General features: G+C 33.8%; 1 protein-coding gene across 1 annotated transcript; it reads right to left on the bottom strand.

Moving 5' to 3' along the window:
- Positions 1–6,261: 6,261 nt before the first annotated feature.
- On the bottom strand, positions 6,262–12,961 carry LOC112293851 (two-component response regulator-like PRR37). The gene is made up of 9 exons (XM_024543769.3): positions 12,392–12,961; positions 11,241–12,068; positions 10,768–10,929; positions 10,417–10,550; positions 9,984–10,169; positions 9,728–9,833; positions 8,072–8,525; positions 6,895–7,867; positions 6,262–6,632 (listed from the first exon to the last, which is right to left on the bottom strand). The coding sequence occupies exons 2-9, from the start codon at positions 11,872–11,874 to the stop codon at positions 6,528–6,530; spliced, it is 2,754 nt and encodes a 917-aa protein (XP_024399537.1). The 5' UTR covers positions 11,875–12,068; positions 12,392–12,961; the 3' UTR covers positions 6,262–6,527.
- Positions 12,962–20,073: the final 7,112 nt, after the last annotated feature.

The raw sequence follows: 20,073 nt of genomic DNA, 5'->3' as shown, positions 1-20,073 counted from the left end.
TTACAGACATATGATGTTTGTTCAAGATCAAAAACTCCTTGTCATCGACCTTATACACTCCTCCAACCATTATCCATACCAGAACAACCATAGTCTTTTGTCTCTATGGATTTTATCACAAATCTTTTAATTTCAAATTCATATAATTCTATACTCGTGATTGTAAATTGTTTCATTAAGATGGCATATTTTGTACTATGTACAAAATCTATCACAAGTGAAAGAATAACTAAACTCTTTTTTGACAATATTTATTGCTATCATGGATTATTAAAGGATATTATATCTAACAGAGGAACACAGTTTTTTTTGAGATTTTGAAAAATTCTTTTCAAGATATTGAAGGTGGATATAAAACAATCTTTGGCTTTCTACCCTCAAACTGATCAACAAACAGAACAGATAAATCATGTTTTATTTGAGGTGTACCATCAACTATCAATAAGATGATTGGAAAACTTTTTTGCCATTGGCAAAGTTTTCTTACAATAATTCGGTACATTCTTCTATTCAACAAATACTTTTTTTTACCAATTACGGTTATCTTCTACGATTTGACACTTTTGACTTTTCAAATGTTGATAATCCTATGGCGAAAGATATGGCAAATTGATTGTCAAAGCTACATGCAACAATAAAGGCATAATTAAAAGAAATTCAAGAACAACAAAAAGCCAACACAGATGTTTATTGCAAGGAAGAACTTTAATTCTACATGGAAGATATGATATGATTACTTTGTCATAATATTAAAACTATTTGTTCTTATGACAAGCTAGATTATCATAGGCTTGGACCATTTCTCATTTGTAAATAGATCAATCCAGTTGCTTATCGATTACACCTACCAAAGTCTATGAAAATCCATCATATGTTCTATGTGACTTTACTTGAGCCATACAAGACAATAGATATATAAGAAAAGAGACAAATTCTACTACCTCCTATAGAAGTGGACAATAATAAAGAATTTAAGGTGGAAGAAGACTTAGATTCAAGGCGGCATCGAAATAGGTTAGAATATCTAGTACATTGGCATGGATATGATATTAATGAATGCACATGGGAGCCATCTAAGAATCTAATAAATACATCAGCAAAAGTTAAAGCTTTTCATTAAAGACTTCTATCAAAATCAAGATGAAGGGTCAAGAAATTCTTTGCTATAAAGTAAAGCAAGTCCAATGGAAATTTCATTTTATCTTTTGTCATAATTTTTTTAGATTTTTTAGTACTTAGGAGATGGAAAACCAATAACCAGCAAATTCAATTCAAGAGCTATCATTTTTTGAACTACCAGACGAGACATTGCGACTATCACAACCTTTGAGACATCAAAATTGAGATGAAGATCCTCAAGAACGACTTATTCTTCCTCGAATAGATGGTGAGATACAATGCATTTGATATCACGACTTTGGAAGGAACTCTTGGTGTTTAGTAATACTTTTGGAGATAGGAACCACTCTTGATGGTATTACTAATATTTTGTTTGAAGGAAGTTGTGAAGGCCTCAATAATGATCAAATATTAGAATGGTCTTCTTGCCCTGATATGGAACATTATTGATGGTTGAAGGGACCTATCAACTACCTTTGAAGGAAACAAAGATTAGAGTACATAACAAATATAGTTTGGTGCATCTTCGACTTTATTTACATATAATCACTACTCTTCATGGAACTCGTTCCTAAAAGGGAAGGTAATGTCATGGACATACATGTTTATCCTGATAATTATCTAGATAATAAGAATAGATAGAAGTAAATCAAAGTAGATAAATATGATAATATCTTATAGAAAGCTTTCCTGAAGCTTCATAGATGCTGCTTTGCTTTTATAAATATCTATATGTGATTGATATGTTGAAAACTAGGTCAACAAAGAAGCCATGTGTCAACATATTGACCACTTGTAGTACAAGTTGGACATATGGTACACACCTAGGAAACTTGCTTTAAAAATTAGACATGTATTTTGTAAGTTGGTCGCATACTAGAGGTTATATAGCATGTCACCACGTATTATTTAATTAAGTAGTATACATAGAGGTAAGAGTGAAGCCTTCTTCACTCTTGTCAACTCCTTTCTTGGTTTTTAGTCTAGTTTCAATAGTCTTATATTTTCTAGTCTTTGACAATAGCCATTTCAGTTCTTCTTTGAATATACATACTTTCTTTTATTTTATCACTCTCCTTTGGACATATATTCCTCGACTTTATGCATCTTCTTTTAGTTTGTGTCCTTTACAATTTGTCACATACTTTGGTGGTTTAGCTGCTATAACACTAAATTAGATGAGTATAGTTTGTTAACATTATTGTAACATTCATCTTCAACTATATATATTTTGTAGTCTTAGCTAATTGAAAGGATTGCTTGTTAGCTAGAGAAGAGGAGGGGGAAGAACATGAGGTTAAGAATAGATGCACTTAAAAAATTTGTTAGTTATGCATTTGTATTTGATTTAGATTATATAGTTTGTAATTGATATATAGTACTTAATAAGTTGTGTATAACAATCTATATTTACATAATAAGTATTACATAATATGACATCAAGTACCAAATCATATTAAATATATATAATTTAATTTGATTAGTGATTTTTTATCCAATGATATTTTTTATTAATTTATTTTATTAATATCAACTAAGATTTCATTAATTAGGTGTAGAAAAATCTTTAACTTATATTCTTATCAAATCAAGTCTTGTGAGTGATTTTGAAAAAAAATAAAAATAAAAATAAAAATAACTTGTTATAAGAATTTGGTTGGTATGAACTCTCAATTATACTCAAAACTTTAAATTTTCTTATTTTCTTATTTTATGATAATTTAACATATTAAATTATGATTTATATAAATAGAATTTATTTTTATATAATTTTTAGGATTTTAATCTTTGATGGTATAAATCATAGCCTAATTCTTTGAGTTAAGCTTATTAGGACCAAAATAATAAGAGTCAAAAAATTAGAGTAATAATTTAGTTAGTTTTAATAATTTAGAGGTCATTTGTCATAACTATGAGAGTTGACTAAAAACCTATGAGTTTACCTACAATCATTTCATTAGAGTGAATTAGAATTATAATTTTTTAAAAGATCTAGTGAAGTTTAACAATGACGATTTTGAAGATTTTTTCTAAATTCAAAAAATCTAAGTGGTAAAGTGGTACTTTTAATTAATAAAAGCCATTCAAATGCAATAACAACATCAGATTTATCCTGTGGAGTAAAAAAAACAAGATTATCACCCTCTCCTTCAAAATACAAGTAGAGCAATGAAATTCTCATTTTTGAAGAATTTTACAAGAATTGCTAAAATCCTTGTAGGTAAAAACCTTTATAAAAATTGCAAACGAGCATGGATTGATGCATGTAAATAGTTGATCTTAGCATAAAAAGGTGTTTTGAATACAATGGTGAAGTTAGATTTATCAAAAAAATCTTTTTTGACTACTTACAAGAGCCATCAGCCTTCGTAACGAAATTAGCTCTTAGATAAATGAAGGCCATAGATCTACATTAGGGATCTTAGAAATCAAGGGTGGAGGTGTGGCCGCCTTCTTACAAGCCACCACTCAATTGTATAAGAATGGCTTGGTTTCCCAAGCCCTCTCTCTCTCTTTTTGGTGAAGGGTGAAGCCATACAAAATTTTTGCTTTAAATCCTAATTTTAACTTTATTTTTTATTTTAAATCTCAATGTGAACTTTGTGGATGTTTGTGCATGGATCTTGAGTAGTGAATGATGGTTGTTGGATTTTAAAACATAATTTATTGTAGTAGATTGCTCCCTTGGGCTTCCAAATATTCCAAGGATTCTAAGAGCCTCAAATTTCTCTCAATTAGTCATTCAATTTTTTTTTCAATATGATTTTTTTTTTTTTTTTTTTGGTTGTAGCTTTTGGTGTTAAATTTCTATTAAGATAAGGCTCACTCAGTTCGGAGTAAAAACAAATTTTTGAAGAAATTTTGAGTGCAAAGAAGTCGGCTGTCTTAGCAGTTTAGATCAACCACCTTTAAAACGATATTTCTCAGTGCCTTACGATTGGATTATTGTGAATTTTTGGAATTAAGTGCATCTTTACACTGAGCTTCTAATGGCACAAATTTTGCTGAATTTAAAGACGAATTTAATTTTTGATGAATTTCCAAGTGGAAGGAGGTTGCATGCCGTGGCAGTTTTGGTCATTCAACTTTGAAGGAGAATTTCTCGCGGTTTAGGTAATGGATTGAATTGAAAATCATTGGAGTAGGCTCATCTTTAAGTTAACCTTGCAACTAAATAAAAATCATTCACTTTGGAGCTAATCACGACTTTTTGTGAACTTTGGAATGGAAGGGGGTTTGCTGCCCTCAATTCTTGGACATTATCAAGGTACCTTTGCTTTTATCTTCGCTTTTATCTCTCTTTAGTTCCATTTTTACTTTTATTCTTTTAGTAACTTGTAACTTTCATATTTTACTTTGGCTTTTAATTTTTAATCTTTAACTTTTAATCTTTAATCTTCTTCTTTTACTTTTTACTTTTACTTTTAACTTAACCATTAAGATTTTATTTTTATTATGTATTAATAATAATAATTTGATCAATTACTTTTACCATCAGTTATTTAAAGAATGATAATTTATAAATTTAAAATAATTATTTATTTATTTACTCTAATTAATTATAATTTTGTAATCACATAAAATTTAGTAGTTAAGTAAAGACCATGTAAATGATTTTGAACAAACCATTGATACTTAAGTGGAAATCATGCAGATAGCCTTGAAAGACCATAATAAATTTCATTAAATATTTTTATTAATATTGATGACCATTGCTTGAAGGGCTTAAAAATAATTGAACTGCAAACACCAAGATTTAAATTAACTTAGCAATTATACAATTGAGGGTTCTTCCATTCCACGTCTTGAACTTGTTGTGTGGCATCAATTTCATTGAGTGGTGAAATTTGGGCTCACAGTTGGCTATGGTGATTTAGCCATTTTAGTAAAGCTTTAGGATTTTCTCTATTCTTCACATTCGCACTTATGGATTTCTCCTTTGTGATATGACAGATAACTTGACTTGATTGTATATAAGTTTATAATCTTTTCTTGAGAGTGTGTTGGTTGTGCATTTGCATTTGGTTTAGATTACATACTTTGTGATTGATTTATAGCACTCAATGTGTTGTATGTAACATTTTTTTTTTTTGTACAACAAATATCTCAAACTTGAAAGGAATGAATTATATTTTTGTAGTTTGACTACTTCTACTTTGGAACTTTAATATTGTCAATCCAAACACTACTTTATACACAAAATTTATTAACTTATTTTTAAGTTAATAAAAGTATACCTACCAATCATTATCTTGATCTAAGACTCCAACTATAATTTACACTATGACAATCATTCCTTTAATTGGCTACTAGTTAAAAGAAAAATTTAAATACTTCTTCTCTATACAATTTATAGATCCAACTTTCTTCTAAATATTCTATTAATTACACAAACATACATCAAAAAATTATAATATACTATAAATCTAAGTTAATTTTTAAATAGTGTATTAAATATAATAGCCCTATGAATAGAACAAAACTAAGATTGGTATTAATAATCATATTTTAATAACTATAATGAACAATTGAAAACATTGATCTTAGTAGTATAAGAATACTTTGGCAATACACTACTTTGGAATCAATGCAAGGATCCATTTTGATTGCCAATGTTAAAAAAAATTATATGTTCAATACAATTTTTGAGCATATATTTGTGTTACCATTCTAATTTTTAAGCATATATTTGTATTACCATTCTAATCCTTTGCTGTAGTCCTTTCTTCGCTCTAGCTAAAGCTTTCTTGTATGCCCCTCTCTTAGCCACTACGTTCCAATCTTAACAAAAGGGTGTGATTAAAAGCAAGCATATATAATATTTGTTAAGATAATTCAAAATCTATTTAAGGAAATAATAAATAAATAGAGATTACCATAACACTAGTTAAACACCTTTTCTGACCTAGCTATGAATAAGGTGAGCTGGTGGGCAACATAGTTAAATAGATTTATAAAAGTTTGTAGACGATGATGGGACAAGTATTGAAAATTACAGTAAAACCTAAAATTTCTTAGCAGCACAACAGACTAATTAATATGTGATGTTTGATTCGTTAATACTAAATCAAACGCATGCACTAAAGCTCGCAAGTTGCAGTTTTCCACGACGAGATACAAGCGCACGTACGACAGGTCACAGAATACAAGAACGATATATTCCGTTTACAACAGTTTACTATTTTTCAAGTGATGCAATGTCCTGGGATTCAAAAAACCCTCCATTCAATCTTCAGAATGAAAACCATGGTACTAAAAAGGAGGAGCAGAAGCCTCATGCGTACGAGTCAGAATCAAACAACGTAAGCAAACAAGATTTGGAACCCAAGTAGAGTATTCCCATCATTGGAGTCCACTTAGAGGATGAAAGAACAAAGAGAAACAAATCTAATGAAATGAAACATATCCTATTCGGCGTCACCAGCAGACGGATCATGTACCGCTTGCCGCACAAACTGACCGCGGACTCGTGGTCTTTGTTCTGCAAGCCGTTTCCTGCTTTGGTATCGCACCTGATCAAAGCACGTATATTGCTGTTAAAACACAATCAAAATGCAATACCGCCCCTACTTTACACTGTTATCACATTTTCTGTACCTGTCCCCGCATCATGTCCAATCACAGAGGAAATACGACCATTCTGCAAATTACACCGATATCCAATCACGCCAACAGCAGTCTGGACAAATCCAGGCGTGACACTACACCTGACAATCGACATCCAACTCCAACGACCGAAGAGAACGTCAACAGCCACAGCACGACCGTCCGTACCTTCTTCTCAAAGCATCGCTCCTTTCTCTTCTGCCTAAACTTATTCAAGGCAGCCTCTCGTCTGGCGAAACGCATTTGCTCTGTGCACAGCCCATTGCCCCCACTCACCCCATCCATGGCTGCATCCGTTCCACCGACGCCGTTACTCCCACTGTTGTCAGTTAACATCGGCGTCGCACCAAATCCACTCTGACCGTTGTTCACGCCAGTATTACTTCCCGAAGCACTTCCGTTCATGGACCCATTCCCATTCCCGGTGCTCCCGTAGCCGTTGCTGCTACCACTTCGACCATCCACACCGGTCGAGCCGCAGCGAGGAGCACTCGACCCAGGCGGTACCACTGATTGCTGTTGTTCATCTTGCACCCCTGCATTTCCAGAAGGCTGGGCGCCACTCCCATGGTGGTGATGGTGATGATGATGGTGGTGCTGGTTGCCTTGGTGGTGGTGCATGTGCTGGTGAGTCTGCCCCGCTTGAGAATGATTCCCAGACCCAGAATCCTGCTCTTGAAATGCAGGAGATTGATTGTAGACATCTCCCCGCTCTCCCATGTGACGAGACGGAGCTGCCATCCACGCGCTAGGGTGAGCATAATACATCGGGTGCATCGCCGGACCATACGTTCCAATAACGCCATCATATGCAAGCATCCCAGGTGGTGGGAGAGGAATAGCCATGGGCATTCCAGGTACGATCATTGCATCCTCCGTAGTCTGTCTTGCATTGCCGTACCCATCTTGCCCACCCACTTTCTCCATGCTCTGAGGATGCGAGGGTGGGGGTGTAGTCCCCTCTACACTTCCTTTCGATGACCCACTTCGATCCATTCCCATTCCCAGACGAAGAGATCCTCCAGGGCTACCGCCGGACATGCCATATACACCATATCCACCAGACACAGGATAACCACTGAGAGGGAGTGAACCTCCAGTCTGATGGTATTGCTGTATAATGGTTCCTCCGCTGCCATACCTGGAATGAATTGGTCAAAACACATAGGAGCAAGGATGGTAAACTGAGTGAAGCCAGAAAAAAGAATTTAATCTTCTCAATACGTAAAGTCTGACGATAATGCAGAAGCAGAGAACACGACAACACTTTCCATACAACAGGAAATTAACGGCATTCAAATCAAAATTTTCAACGCTGAAATCGTAGCATGTGTCTGAGCTGCACCTAGAAAAGGCCGAGCCTCCTGAATGTCGCAGTGGTTGACGCTCTTCTAATTCTCCGCCGTTACCAACCGCCGATCGTGGCCGTTTCAAACTTAACTCCAGCGAAGTACCGGAATCTGAAGCGGAGTTGTTTTTAGGGCTGCTCCTTCCCCGCGGATCCAATTCTTCGTCATCGTTCTCACTTTCTTGAGGTTCTGCATCCTGGGTCTGTGGCTGACACGCTATGACGTTTATCAGGTCAATGATCTTTGGAGAAGACTCCTCTGCGGCATCATTCCGACCGCTAGATGATGGGCTCTCGGCATTAGCCCCATCAGGTGATGGCCCCGCATCTTGCAAGATACATACAGCATCCTCATCTTGCTTCTGGGCATCCTCTGGTTGCTGATCTTTTCCGGTGGTAACACAAGCAGACCTTCGAGTTGCCATCTCCAGATCATGCCCCATCTCTCCATCTGCCAGGCATGTAACATGTGAGCAATCTAAAATCATCCCCGACAGCTGTTTGCTTGAAATGAACCTGATCGAAGGCAGGACTAACAAATCAAAAATTTCACAAATGCTGACCGTAAAAAACCATAACTTACTAATTCCCAGGCATTCCAGCATAAATGACCACCTTCCACTGTACATGTTCAAAATCCAGAAAAGAGCAAACGAGGAAGGTTCACCAGGATTCAATAAATATAAGCAGACATACTACAAAGTGGTTTCTCACACATACAAAGTGCACAGCGGTAGCAGCTCATCAGAAGAATGCATTTCTCTACATCCACAAAAACCAAAAACAAAAAACAAAACTAATACAACCAACAAGAAAATCTGTAAAAAAAAATGGTAGAAAAAAGGAGAAAAAAGGGTAGCATTTTGTTCAAGGTTTCGAAGAACTCTGAACCAAGAATAGATCGATAATACTAAGTGCTTAACTTCCGAAAGATTCTGAAGTACAATAAATGAACACATGTACTCAAGATAACATTATCTTTCCAATCTGCATTGTCTTCCGTGCACTCGACTATAGATACTGCCTAGCAATTACCAGCTAAAACCCACTTTTCGTCTCTATCTACCAGGGTACGATAGGCCAGCGCACAGAATTAGCTTAAGTTGATTAACGGCTTCAAGCGTTGCATTTGGACAAACCAAATAGATTCAACGCGAGCGCCCAGCTTGTTCCAAATCCGTAGGTATCCTCTACAATACGTGTAAAGATTGTGCAGTGTATGCAATTAAATGCCTCCAAACTACTGCAACCTATAAAAATCTACTTATCGAATTACCTTAACATATTAGACACAATCAAAACATCAGGAGAGCATTCATGCCTTCAGATTCATGATCATGCACACTTCCAAGCCAAGTTAATTCAGCACAAGGCGTTCACTACGTCCACACACCAGAAAGCACAGTTTTAGTTCTATCACCTAATTTATGAATCCGAGCCAAGCAATTCTCCTACTCAATTCATTTCCCAATCCAACCACAACTAGACACAGTTCAGCCAAACAGAGGATTCATCTTGCACATGTAGAGAAAACATAAAGATAGAAATTGTCAAGTTGGCACATCCTTCTCACGGCGATCCCCACATCCTGTATCTTGACGTATTTGCAGCATACAACCGCTCGCTGTGCTTAATCACAGCTCGATAACTTACCCAAGTCAGCACCCTTATCTTGCGATGTCGCCTGCCCCTCCTCATCCCCGTCTACTGCTTCTGGAATTGCGCTGTTCCTCAGAACCTGTACAGGTTGCATGCAAGCCTGCACCCAATGCGCAGATCTGAGATTCTCCAGATGTTTTGAAGCCTCACATTTAACAGAGCCACGGCACCCAAAGGACCATCAAATTTTCCATGCATAAAGAAGCACGCACATGGTACAGGGAACACTTAAAATTACACGACTACTTACTTGATTGCCACTACCATTGTCGCTTCCACCCTGGGCATTTACCCGGCTGCTCCCATTATCACTCCCATCACTGCTGCCATTCCCATCATTGCTTCCACTAGGATTGTCAGCGGCTGCTACACCACGACTCCGAGGCTTAGCTACTTCCCCAGTCTGGCTTCCGCTTCCACTTCTGCTCCCACTCGACTGTTCAAAACCACGGACCCTCGTTAACCATCCAGACAACTTCAACTCTCCTCAACTCATATCTCATCCCGTTGTGACTAACGCTAAGTGCGCAACTTTGGTTAGAATGGAAACCCTCAAATCAGATAATTTTGACCAGAAAACAAGGTTCTAACCATCCACCACTGAGTGGCAGACCCATCAGTCGCACGTTAAGCATTCAACCTAACTAATCAGGAAATGGCAGGCGATTAGAATCAACACTTACACTGTGGCACTTCCTCCATACGTGCTGCCACAGATTCTTCAACTCGTTTTTCCTAACTGGTTTCACGAGATAGTCGCAAGCTCCTTTCGAGAGGCAGCGGAACACGATGCCAAGACTGTCGTACGATGACATGACTGCATCCAAGACGAAGCTCAGTTTATCGATGCAAAGGTACAGGATCTGTGTATGGATATAAAAGTCGTAGTTGAATCTGAGACGCCAGATACACTCATACTCGCAGACGAGACCACAAAGATATTACGGAATATAAACAGCAATGACTATGTTGGCACTAAGAGAGCACCAATCAGGGATGGGAAAGGGGTAGAAGCAGCGTGTGTCAAGACTTACTGACAATAGGCACTCTCTTGCATGCTTCCCGCTTCATCATCTTCGACAGAAGCCCAACTCCGGACAGATATGGCATCACTACGTCCGTCAACACCAAGTCGAAGTTGCTGTTCGCTTCTTCCAATAGCCCCCACGCCAAGGACCCATTCGCAACCGGGGTGACTGGGACAGGCACAAACCTTCCAGTTCAGGTCTAGACTCACATGGAGAACGGAAAATAACATGCAATAATTTCGGAATCCCAAAGGTACAACACACCAAACTTCCTGCAGGGTTTCTACTTAGAATTCTAATTCCAAGACTTTATCCTCGACTTTATCCTCTCTGTCGGAGGAGGAAGTAGTAAGTGGGTCGCTACCGAAATTGGAGTCCCACATACCATTTCAACCATACACACTCAGGGACTCTAAATCCATTAAGGCACAAAGATGGAGGAGACAGAAAGGATAGTTGGAATTAGGAAGAATAACGACCTTCATAGTTGCAGTTCCGAAGGAGAGCTCCAACCACGTGCCGTGTTGCATCGTCATCCTCCACAAGCAGAACCTTCAAATTCCGTTTCAGCAAAAAGCTTTCCCAACCACCTCCACCCTGAGTTCCAGCAGCGGCGGCAGCCGCATTACCCCCTTGCTGCTGCTCTCTCGTCTGAGCTATCTCTCGTGGCCTCTGCTTTTCAAATACTACAGCGGCAACCGCATCTCCTTCTTCATAGTGGTCCTCAGCACTATCCTCCCTCCGTCCGTCCTCATCCGACTCCGATGTTCTCAGCACATCATTGACTGGAAACTGGTGATCTAACTCCCGCCTAATCTGCTCCGCAATATCCTTCGGATCCTCCCGGGCCTTCAGGACCGCACCTCCTGTACGGTCTGCAAACCTGCATCCATTCTCCAGCCTCCCGCTGTTCTTTTCCCTATCGTCTACACGTTTGCTACCTACTTGTTCTCTACTTCTATCTACTTCCTTGTGCGCCTTGAAGCCACCCTTGATCCTCCATTCTGCCCCCACCGGGGTCCCCACAATAGGCTCAACCCATGCTCTTCCCACAGCCGATAACGGCTGCAGCGGATCGGACTCCGACTCAAACTCACACAAATCTGCAGTCATAAAGCGAACTCCACGTCTCCCGCACCTGCCTTCCGCACACCCACGCTTCCGCCTGCAACTCCGAAGGAGCTATCCTTCAGATCCTTGACCAACACTTAATCTATGTCTGGGAACTCCGGGGGGTCTGCGTCGTAGTTCGCAAGACATTCGCTAAGACGCGTGATGAAGTAGTATGATTCCTTGCTCGCCACAAGCTGTTAAACCATTCAAGTCCAGGCGGAATCTATATGTTAACACTTCATTCCATAATTGGTCGACACCAGGGCATTTTAAGTACGTTACTATCTACACAATTAACTCTATGGAAGAGATTGAGAAACTATCAGGTGTTCAGACTATGTGAGGGATAGTGTAAAAGTCACTTGTTAGATTTAGTAGTGAGGAATACAGAGAGCTCTTTTTTTCTCAAACCCCAATAGTGACACAGGCTACAGCCGCACTGAGGAAGAAAACATGAAAAACTACATCTAAATCCACAATTTCAGATGCAACAATAGTACAAGGTGATGATTCTCACTTAAGTCCAAGCGATACGGTGCAATAGCGTGAATCACTTCAGCTTGCTAGGAGTATGGTGTAAGATGCAAACTTGAAGACGAAACCACGTCGATACGCATCATAGGGACATCGACGAATGCAGTTCACGAATAATTAATCAAACAGCATGGACATGTAAAAATCGGAAGAGACGAGAGCGAACGCGCATGTCTTTTCCGCTTGAGCAAACTGTATTCACACAACTCCACAGAGCTAATCACTAAAACCACTACCCGACATACGAGGACACATTAAACCGGGCAGCCAATCCCAAATTCTCTCCAACAAATGCCGCTCTAGCAACCTCAGAAAGATTCGGAAACAGAGGACCTCCAGTCAACAGCGAAAACTACCCCCACACACTCGGAACGCTCCCACGACATTAGGTCCAGGTTTCAACGATGCAAAGCACGACAAGAACCTGTGCACGAGAAAAAGGGGGGCTTACACTACAACGACGAGAAAACCTACAGAAGCACGAGAAGCAGGGTGTGGTGCAGGAGGACTCGGCTATGGCGGCACTGCGGGGACAGGGGGGAGCAACCGCAAAGTTCACAAAAACGGATCCCAGAGCAGACAGAAGGCGGTTGTAGGGACCGGAATGACGTGGCACACTGGAGTGCGCGAATTCGATAGGGCACCTCACATTGCGTCCATAGATGCGAGTAGATTAGATTTTCCTAGGAGGGGACCTAAATCCGTCCCTGAAGGAAATATCTCCCATTCTCGGCGGCGTCAACCAGAGGAGCAATTGATTTGCCCAGCTGGCTCATGGTTTTCGGATTGGGCCAATCGTGGCTCCTGTTTAGGTCCGAGCCTGGCGTCGTGGATGAATTATTTTCCATTATCATCCATCGCCCTTTGAGGTTCGTGAGACTTGGACTGGACTGGACTGGACTCCCATCCCAAGCTCACTTCGCACGACTTGCCCTTTCCCTTGTTCCCACCCCTTGTTCCCACGCTTGTCCTTTTCTGGTCCTTGGGAGCACTCCCCATATTCTGATCGCCGATGATTACAGGCCTTTGTGCTCCTGCGCCACCCCCATACACTGATGCAATTTGCTCTTCGTGAAATGCTTGCTGAGTTGTGTTGATGTTCTCGTTGAGTCCATCCATTGGATTCTTATCTAGAAATTTATTGCCTAAACTATGCTTTTCCCAATCAACTATGTGTCTTCTGGAGACATACCCCTTTTAAAACCATTGGTCTCTTTTTAGTTGTTTGAAACATCCATGAACATTATTTTGCAATGTGGAATATTTAATATCATATTATGTGTATATTCATGTTGTTTTGGAGTGGGGGTGTGAAGAATATTTTGCAATGCTCACACATGAACTTATTATATGTATATTTGAAATGATGGAAGATAAACAAATTATCGTTTTATCATTATGCATTGTTTTTCAAAATGAAGAAAATTGTTTACATTCAACATTTTTTAGCTTTTTAAATTTCTTGGAGTACAATCTACCTGTATGCTCATTCAGATGCTTTCAATAGAAGCGTCATTGTTATTGTTGCTATCATTCAATCTATGCATGGAGCCCCTGTGTAATTGATTCATTACAATAGCACTCTTACCAGATGTGATAGTTGAATTGTAGCAACCATTCAAGTTTCACCTTCCATGTGTATACATTAATATATCCCTTCTCAGTCCTAGTTTGGGAACCAAGCTGGAAAACTAGAACAAACCTCCAAATTAGGATATTCCTAGAAAACAACTATCACAATGCACTATTTTATTCTACTATCACATTGAAAAAAAAGGGAAAAAAGAAGAAGTTAAATCCAAAAAACATATATACGTATGTACACAAGTGAATATGTATTCATGCATTAATAGAGACCTTTTTCAAGAGCCCAGCAACTTTACCAACAAAGGCAGTATATATATCTACATGAGAAAGAATTGGTGCACGATACAGCTTAAGATATTTTTGCAAAATATCATAATGTCTGGTTTTATTTCCCAAAAAAAGCATATCAACCCTCCCCCCCCGGGCAGCGCGGGGGGGCAACCCCCTGGAAAAGCGCGGGGAAAGGACACCCCACGAACCAGAAGGCTTGGATTTAGCCGCGCCATTAGGGCCCCACCAGTGGGATCTCTGGGACCCTCCACCAACTTGCCTCTATGGCACATCCAGTCGGGTAGGGTCCGACGTGGATCTCTTGCCGACCGCTCATTGGCTCACTGGAAATGGATGCATGGCCATGATACGCATCGATGTGCCATCGGTCTCTCCCCCATTGACCCATGCCCGTGCCTGTGCCCATTCCCGCCTATTGGCCTGGCTTCCTGTTGATAAGGCGGCGAGGCTGAGTGATCTTGCTTGGAACGCCAACTGGTCTTGTACTGTTCATTCTTTTTCCATTGTTATATATATATATATATATATATTCTTAGTTATATTTATACACACATTAATAAGGATTGGATTTTTAGAATTATTATGAAGTTCTAAGTTTCGATGATTAATTATTTTTTCTCTTCTACTTTGTAAATTAAGTACAAACTGTAAAGAATCATTTGTTAGCAATTTGGCCAGATTCTGTTTGTCTTATGTCATTTGTTTTTTTAATAATATTAAAAAAACATTGGAAACGCCCTTTAAATTTGGTTTGAAGTTCCGACTTGTACACATTTCTTATCATCCTCTTTGCATTTACTTTAAATTCTTCAAAAATATTTCTCTAATTTTAGTAAAGCTCTCATGGTAGCAATCTCATATCTATATTTAAAAATAAAAATAAAATTATGGTATTTTTATGTTCTAAATTTACTATTTAAATTTATTTAAGCTAAAAAATATATTTATATACACACACACATTATAAGTTTACATTAACATTATCTTGTTGAAGATCTAATTGCACTTAATAGCATGGTTAACTATATTTTTCTATCTTTAGAAAACATATGGTATTTTCAGTCTTACAAAAATATCTTTACATGAGTAATTTTTATTTTTTTAATATATTAATTTATATTAAATTTTAGTCCAAAATCTTTAGATCTATAATATTCTATCAATCATTAAACTTTATATGTAACTTTCAAACATGATAAAAAGCTAAGCCATCTTTAACTTTGTAAAAGTCTACAAAATCTTTTTTAATTTTTTTTTAGGAATATTTATACATTGTTGTTCTAATAATCTTTCAAAAATTCTTCAAAACAAATCTATATAATTAATATTATTTTTGTAATATATAGCTGGTAGATACCTTTTGTGTTTTTATTACTTTTATATATGTGTTTATTTCAAAAGATATATTAAAATTTACCTATATCAGATAATCTATTTGTATAGTTTTCATGAAATATATATATATATATATATATATATATATATAAACTAATTAATATGATTTGAAGATAGATATTTTTTTTTCAATAAATAGATTCCAATGTGTTAAAAAAATATTAAATTTAAATAACATTTTGCTTCTCATACACTTTATTTACAATTAATATTAAAGATAATTGTACAATTTAAGTGAATAGAATTCAATCAAAGAAAATAAAAATAAATAAAAATATATTACAGAAATAGTGTTTTTTATGAAAAAATAGTATAGAAGCTTTTATGAATGTGGATGTGATTTACAAGAGATTTTAGGCTTGCCATGTTTTTGTTGAGATTACTCTTTAATATCTTGAAATCCAAGAAGTTATTATAGAGGCATCATTGTTTTGATGAATGTGCTTTTGGTTTTGAGGTTTAAATTCCTATAGTTTTATTATTTAAAGAAAAAAAGAACTAATATACATTCAAATTCACTTCTATTATTTATGTACAATACTTTAAACCATACTACTTGGTTTTTTTTTTTTTTTTTTTTTTTTTTTTTTTACAAGAATTTGAAATTGATTGGAAAAAACTAATAACTTGTTTTAAAATATTTCTTTCATATAAGTATGTTTATTTTAAAATATAATGAATAATATTTTTCACACATCAAGTTTTTCTTTTAAATCTAATTTTTATTGACCTACATACAAATTAATGTGTCTTTTTTTTGAAATTAATAAATCTCATAGTTACTACGTTTTTATTCAGAAGCTTTGTAGTTTTTTCATATTAATTTTTTTTAAAATTTATTTATTATTGATACTTCTTTTTAATATATAGATATATATATCTAAACATAATTTTCTTAAATTTTATGTGTTGCTATAATTTCCAAAACAAGAAAAACCATTCTAACAACTCTTGCCATGCTATGGTCTTTTTATAAGTGCTGTTGTTATTAGAATATAATCACCACTATCAAATAACTACTTCAATGGTATAATGTGTTTAGAAGTACTTGAATTTGCAATATATTTAGATGTGACACTCATGGTACATCCTTTAATTCCAATTAATGCATATTTATATCTTCTAAATTCATGTTTTTGAATGTTAGTGTTTTGTTTTGTTTTGTTTTTCTTTTTTCTGCTTGCTTTTTTTTTTTCTTTATTTTATATTTTCTTTAATATATATATATATATATATATATATATGTATGTATGTATGTATGTATGTATGTAATTTTAAATAACTTCTCATATTAAATAATATATTAGAAATAAAATTAAAATAATTCTTTTATTATTTCTATACTCAATTATGATTTTATATATTTTATAATATTTTTTTTATTTTTGGACATTTAATATTGATGGATTTTATAATTATAATATATTTAGTAAAATAATTTAGCAAATCCAACAATAAAACCATTACCAACTTTGATTCTTCTAAAGCCTTATTTACAAAAGTAAGTTGGTTTCAGAAAGCCTACAACTTATTCACATATGTAATCAAGTATTTACTTAATATAAAATTATATTTTAATAACTTGTGTTGTATGAACATGATGTTAAAGATATTTTTGGCCTCGTGTATTTCAGAGTGTATTCTATATTTCTATTTTATTCATTTTAAATAAAAATAAAGATTATATATTTTAAAAAAAATTAGAGAATACTCTATACAATATAGTTTACAATGTTTTATTTTAATCTACAAATAATTAAATTTACCTTGAAATAATTTCAAACAATATAAATCTGAAATTAGCTTTGGAGACAATTTAGTTTTTAAGTAGTAATCCATAATCTTTCTTTAAATTAATCAAAAATTTCTTTGCAATAAGATGTCATCCTTATATACTTCTTAATTCCAAAAATATAAAGTATAATATATTTATAAAAAATCCAAAAATAAAATATTTTTTCTATTTGAGAATTTTAAAGTTATCATTACATATACATTTAAGGATACATTATAGAAAGAAACTTAAATAAAAATAAAATTATAATTATAAAAATAAAATATTTATGAAAGATTCATACTTAAAACATCCTTTACTTGTGAATAAGCAATGCTCATTAAGACGCCTTGTAATGGATCATCACAAGATTATATCTAAATAAGATCAATCAGTTTATATTTTATATTCTAGCCACAACTAACCTTAGATTTTGTGTTGTTTCTATGTGCCACTTGCTATGTATGCTATTAGTCCTTGCTTATTTATTTTTATTACATTGTCTTGAATTCATATATTATTGCAGTAACTAAAAGTATAAAAATTAAATTATTTGGATAATATATGTTTTAGAAATATTAAGTATGTTTTTTAAATACCAATTAAATCAAAACGTGTTTGAAAATATGTTATGTGGTTATAATTGCTTATCATATGAGATTTCCATATCTAACAGGCCAACATAGAAGCTACTACATGGTTCTTAGAAAGCTTCTACAAAGCCTTCTTGTTATTTAGAATGTACAAAAACAAAACTCATGTCATTTTTAGTCTTGCCAATGTTTCTGTTATTCTATAATTATGCTACAAAGCTGTCTTGTTTCTTATGTTTGAAAATGATTTTTTAGTAATTTTATATTATATAAATGACTATATTTATTCTTTATCAATTTACTTAATCATTTAATTTATTTTCTTGGATTTTTTTATAAAATTAATAAAAAATAAAAACTTAATATTTTTTTAATGAATAGTAATTTTTTTTTCTCTTAAAGACATCAAAACTTATACAGAGTATATAATCTTATTTGGTATTATTAAAAAATATTATTAAAATTAATATAAAATTATTACACTTTTTTAAAAAAATACATGTTTTTAATTAAAATCACATAATTATCTAATTCTTTATTTCAATTTAATGCAAGGGCTTTATTACCTCATTGCATTTTTTTTTAATTATATTCAAAGAGAAGAACTCATTAAAATTACTATTGAATTTACAAAAAAAAGTATAATGCTGAAAATACTTTTTTGCATTTAGAAGATTTAGAATATTTTGTACTTCAAATAATGAATAATTCTAATTATTTTTTCTAAATAAGTGGTTTTTTTATTAGTTTAACATTGAATTATTCTAATTCTCTTAATCTTCTATTTAAATTTAATAATGATTAAATATGATACCAATAATATTAATAATAAACATAATTATTACTAGCTATAAAGCCATCATTTATTAATAAATACAAATTGTAAAGCATAGATTTTTAAGTCGTTACTGAATTTTAATTCTTTATATCAATGTAGACAATTATACTTATATTAATAATAATAATTTTTTATTTCAATTTGTGTGTGTGTGAAATTTTACATTTATTTTGAGCACAACAAATGCTCATGAATTCAATTACATGCATTTAGACATAACAAATCTTACAATTTTATTATAATATTTTTCATGATTTATGACATAAAAAAATATTAAATAAATTATATATATATATATATATATATATATATATATATATAAATGGAATATTTGATTGTAGCAAATATTTTATATTATCATTAATATAGAATTTTTATAATCATATCTTAATTAAGATTCTAAATATCTCTTAATTTTCAATCATATTTTCATATTTTTAATCCTCTAAAAAATTAGTTTGAAATAATATTCATAATAATGAAAATTAATTATCCTTAAACCAAATTGGTTTTAAAATTTTATATTTAATAATATATTTAATTAAAGATTCTATATACTATCAAATATTTAGAAGATATCCTAAGCAAAACTAAATTTAAAGATAAATATGTGTCATCTTTTTTTCATTAGAACTAACTAAAAACCAAACTCATAAATGAAATAGTTAAAAATATCTGTGCTTTATTCTTAATTAATGATAAGTTTTAAAATATTTAACAAATATTTTACCATTATATAAAAAAAATAAAACTAAATAATTGAACTAGTTAAATACGAATATTAGTTAATAATATTAAATATCAATAATTTGATAATTTTTGTAGTTTATAATAATTGATTTAATTTATTAAAAGACTTGGAAATTATCATGTTAAAAAATTAGACCACAAGAAATAATGTGGTTAAAAATTTTTTGAACGCAACAAATACTACAAAAAATATATTTATGATAACATCATCTCCATTTACATTTTGTGTAGAATTTACATTTTTTAGTGTAAAGATTAAAAAGATGTATCAAAATTAAATTATCAAGTTTAGTATATTTGATATTTGAATGAGTTAACTTTATATAATATTTATCAAAATAAATTATTATAAAATTATTTTTAGTATTATATTTTATCTTTGATAAAAAAGATAATAAAATAAATATCATGGTGGTAATAATAATATATCATTGATT

This window comes from Physcomitrium patens, chromosome 16 (assembly GCF_059467195.1).
Source record: "Physcomitrium patens ecotype Gransden chromosome 16, ASM5946719v1, whole genome shotgun sequence".
NCBI classification, from domain to species: Eukaryota; Viridiplantae; Streptophyta; class Bryopsida; order Funariales; family Funariaceae; genus Physcomitrium; species Physcomitrium patens.
The sequence above is the reverse complement of the archived record's forward strand: the minus strand, read 5'-3'. Positions and strand labels throughout refer to the sequence as shown.

Bases quoted from the DNA above. Each gene is read 5' to 3' on its own strand.
- LOC112293851 (XM_024543769.3), bottom strand. From the start codon at position 11,874: ATGACTGCAGATTTGTGTGAGTTTGAGTCGGAGTCCGATCCGCTGCAG. The intron at 10,930-11,240 runs GTCGTTATTCTT...TGCCTGTCCCAG, and splicing joins TCGGAACTGCAACTATGAAG to TCACCCCGGTTGCGAATGGG. The intron at 10,551-10,767 runs GTAAGTCTTGAC...TCTTGGATGCAG, and splicing joins CAAGAGAGTGCCTATTGTCA to TCATGTCATCGTACGACAGT.